This window comes from Chaetura pelagica, unplaced genomic scaffold, assembly GCF_000747805.2.
Source record: "Chaetura pelagica isolate M959 unplaced genomic scaffold, ChaPel_1.0 scaffold741, whole genome shotgun sequence".
NCBI classification, from domain to species: Eukaryota; Metazoa; Chordata; class Aves; order Apodiformes; family Apodidae; genus Chaetura; species Chaetura pelagica.
The window spans coordinates 383,604-385,834 of record NW_009954634.1 but is presented as its reverse complement, the minus strand read 5'-3'; the positions used below and the strand labels follow the sequence as shown (position 1 = coordinate 385,834).

Genomic DNA, 2,231 nt, shown 5'->3' with positions numbered 1-2,231 from the left:
CCCCCCCAGTGGCCAGTTTGCCATTGTCAGGAAGTGCCGGGAGAGGAAGACGGGGCTGGAATACGCGGCCAAGTTCATCAAGAAGCGGCGACTCTCGTCCAGCCGCCGGGGGGTCAGCAGGGAGGAGATCGAGAGGGAGGTGGACATCCTGAGGGAGATCCAGCACCCCAACATCATCACCCTGCACGACATCTTCGAGAACAAGACTGACGTGGTGCTGATCCTGGAGCTGGTCTCCGGGGGAGAGCTCTTTGATTTCCTGGCTGAGAAGGAGTCCCTGACGGAGGAGGAAGCCACTCAGTTCCTGAAGCAGATCCTGGATGGGGTGCACTACCTGCACTCCAAGCACATCGCCCACTTCGACTTGAAGGTGAGGGCTGGGAGGTGCAAATGCCCCATCCCCGTGCTCCTCAGCAGCTGGGGAATGGGGACGAGCACCCCAGAGCAGTGGGGCTGGCTCTGGGATCTCCCCCTGCCTGAGGTGTGTGTCCTTTCCTCTGGGAGACAGAGCCCAGGGCAGCACGAGGCTCCCACAGGCAAATGTGTGTGGGTAAAGAGAATCACAGAATCCCAGAGTGGGGGGGTTGGAAGGGACCTCTGGAGATCATCCAGTCCAACCCCCTGCTAGAGCAGGATCCCCTAGAGCAGATCCCACAGGAACACATCCAGGTGGGGTGGGAATGTCTCCAGGGATGGAGACTCCACAGCCTCCCTGGGCAGCCTGTCCCAGGGCTCTGCCACCCTCACAGTCAAGAAGTGTTTCCTCATGTTTCACCTGACCCTCCTGTGCTCCAGTTTGTGCCCATTGCCCCTTGTCCTGTCCCTGGGCACCCCTGAGCAGAGTCTGGCCCCATCCTCCTGCCACCCCCTGGAGATATTCCCCAGCACTGATCAGACCCCCCCTCAGCCTCCTTTTCTCCAGCTGAGCAGCCCCAGCTCTCCCAGCCTTTCCTCACAGGCAGAAGCTCCAGCCCCTCAGCATCTCAGTGCCCTGTGCTGGGCTCTCTCCAGTAGCTCCTTGTCCTTCCTGAACTGGGCAGCCCAGACCTGCCCCCAGGGCTCCAGGTATAAACACCAGCTCCTCCCCTGCAGCCAGAGAACATCATGCTGCTGGACAAGAACGTGCCAAACCCCCGCATCAAACTCATCGACTTCGGGATCGCCCACAAGATTGAAGCTGGGAATGAATTTAAGAACATCTTTGGGACCCCAGAGTTTGTAGGTGAGGCCTGGCTGGTCGTGTTCCCCTGGGGCTCCTCAGGGCTCTGAAAATTTGGCTTAATCCTGGGGAGATGCCCAAAGGTCTGGTGCAGCAAGCTGGGCAGCTGCTGGGATTGTGTCCATGGGAACAGGCTTCTTTTCCCCCGAATAAGCCTGTTTTCTCCCCCTTTCCTTCTAAAGCTCCAGAAATTGTGAACTATGAACCTCTGGGGCTGGAGGCTGACATGTGGTGAGTGAGTCCCCTCCCAAGAACCTTCCAGTGCTGGCCCTGGTGGCACCAGTGGCTGGTTCCCAGGACTGGGCTTGTGCTGGTGGCTCCCCCCCCCCTTGCTGAAAGCTCAGGGAGAGGGGCCTGATGGTGCTTTGTGGAGCTTCATCCTCCTCTTCCTCTCTTTTCCAGGAGCATCGGGGTCATCACTTACATCCTGTGAGTATAAGGGGAGTCTGGGGGGACAGGCCCTGCAGGGTGAACCCCCCACCTCGGGCTGTCACTTTCTGGGGTGTCACAACCTGCTGTCCCTGCAGGCTGAGCGGAGCCTCCCCATTCCTGGGGGAAACGAAGCAGGAGACCCTGACCAACATCTCTGCTGTCAACTATGACTTTGATGAGGAGTATTTCAGCAACACCAGTGAGCTGGCCAAGGACTTCATCCGCCGCCTGCTGGTCAAGGACCCCAAGTGAGAGACAGGGAGCAGAGCTGGGCATTACCCTGGGAGAGGGAACAGTCCCTCCTGCCTGACACTCCACGTACAGGCAGCTCTCACATCTCCTGCCTGTGCTGCCAGCCCATACTCTGCCCATCCCTCTTGTGCTGCTTGTTTTTAAATCCCATTTATCTCCTTGTTTCCCTACTGCTTCTTGTGGAATCATGGGATGATAGACTGGTTTGATTTGGAAGGGACCTTAAAGATCATTCAGTCCCACCCCTGCCATGGGCAGGGACATCCCCCACTAGATCAGGTTGCTCCAAGCCCCATCCAACCTGCCCTTCAACACTGCCAGGGATGGG

The 2,231-nt window shown here is 58.4% G+C and overlaps 1 protein-coding gene across 1 annotated transcript in view; it reads left to right on the top strand.

Annotated features, from left to right (window-relative positions):
• Window positions 1-2,231, top strand: part of DAPK3 (death-associated protein kinase 3) — a 7,474-nt gene that overhangs the window by 4,054 nt on the left and 1,189 nt on the right. Inside the window, exons 2-6 of the mRNA XM_010005586.1 lie at window positions 10-370; window positions 1,093-1,222; window positions 1,402-1,450; window positions 1,622-1,648; window positions 1,747-1,899. Of these exons, the coding sequence (XP_010003888.1) occupies window positions 10-370; window positions 1,093-1,222; window positions 1,402-1,450; window positions 1,622-1,648; window positions 1,747-1,899 (720 nt within the window). The remainder of the gene's footprint in view (window positions 1-9; window positions 371-1,092; window positions 1,223-1,401; window positions 1,451-1,621; window positions 1,649-1,746; window positions 1,900-2,231) is intronic.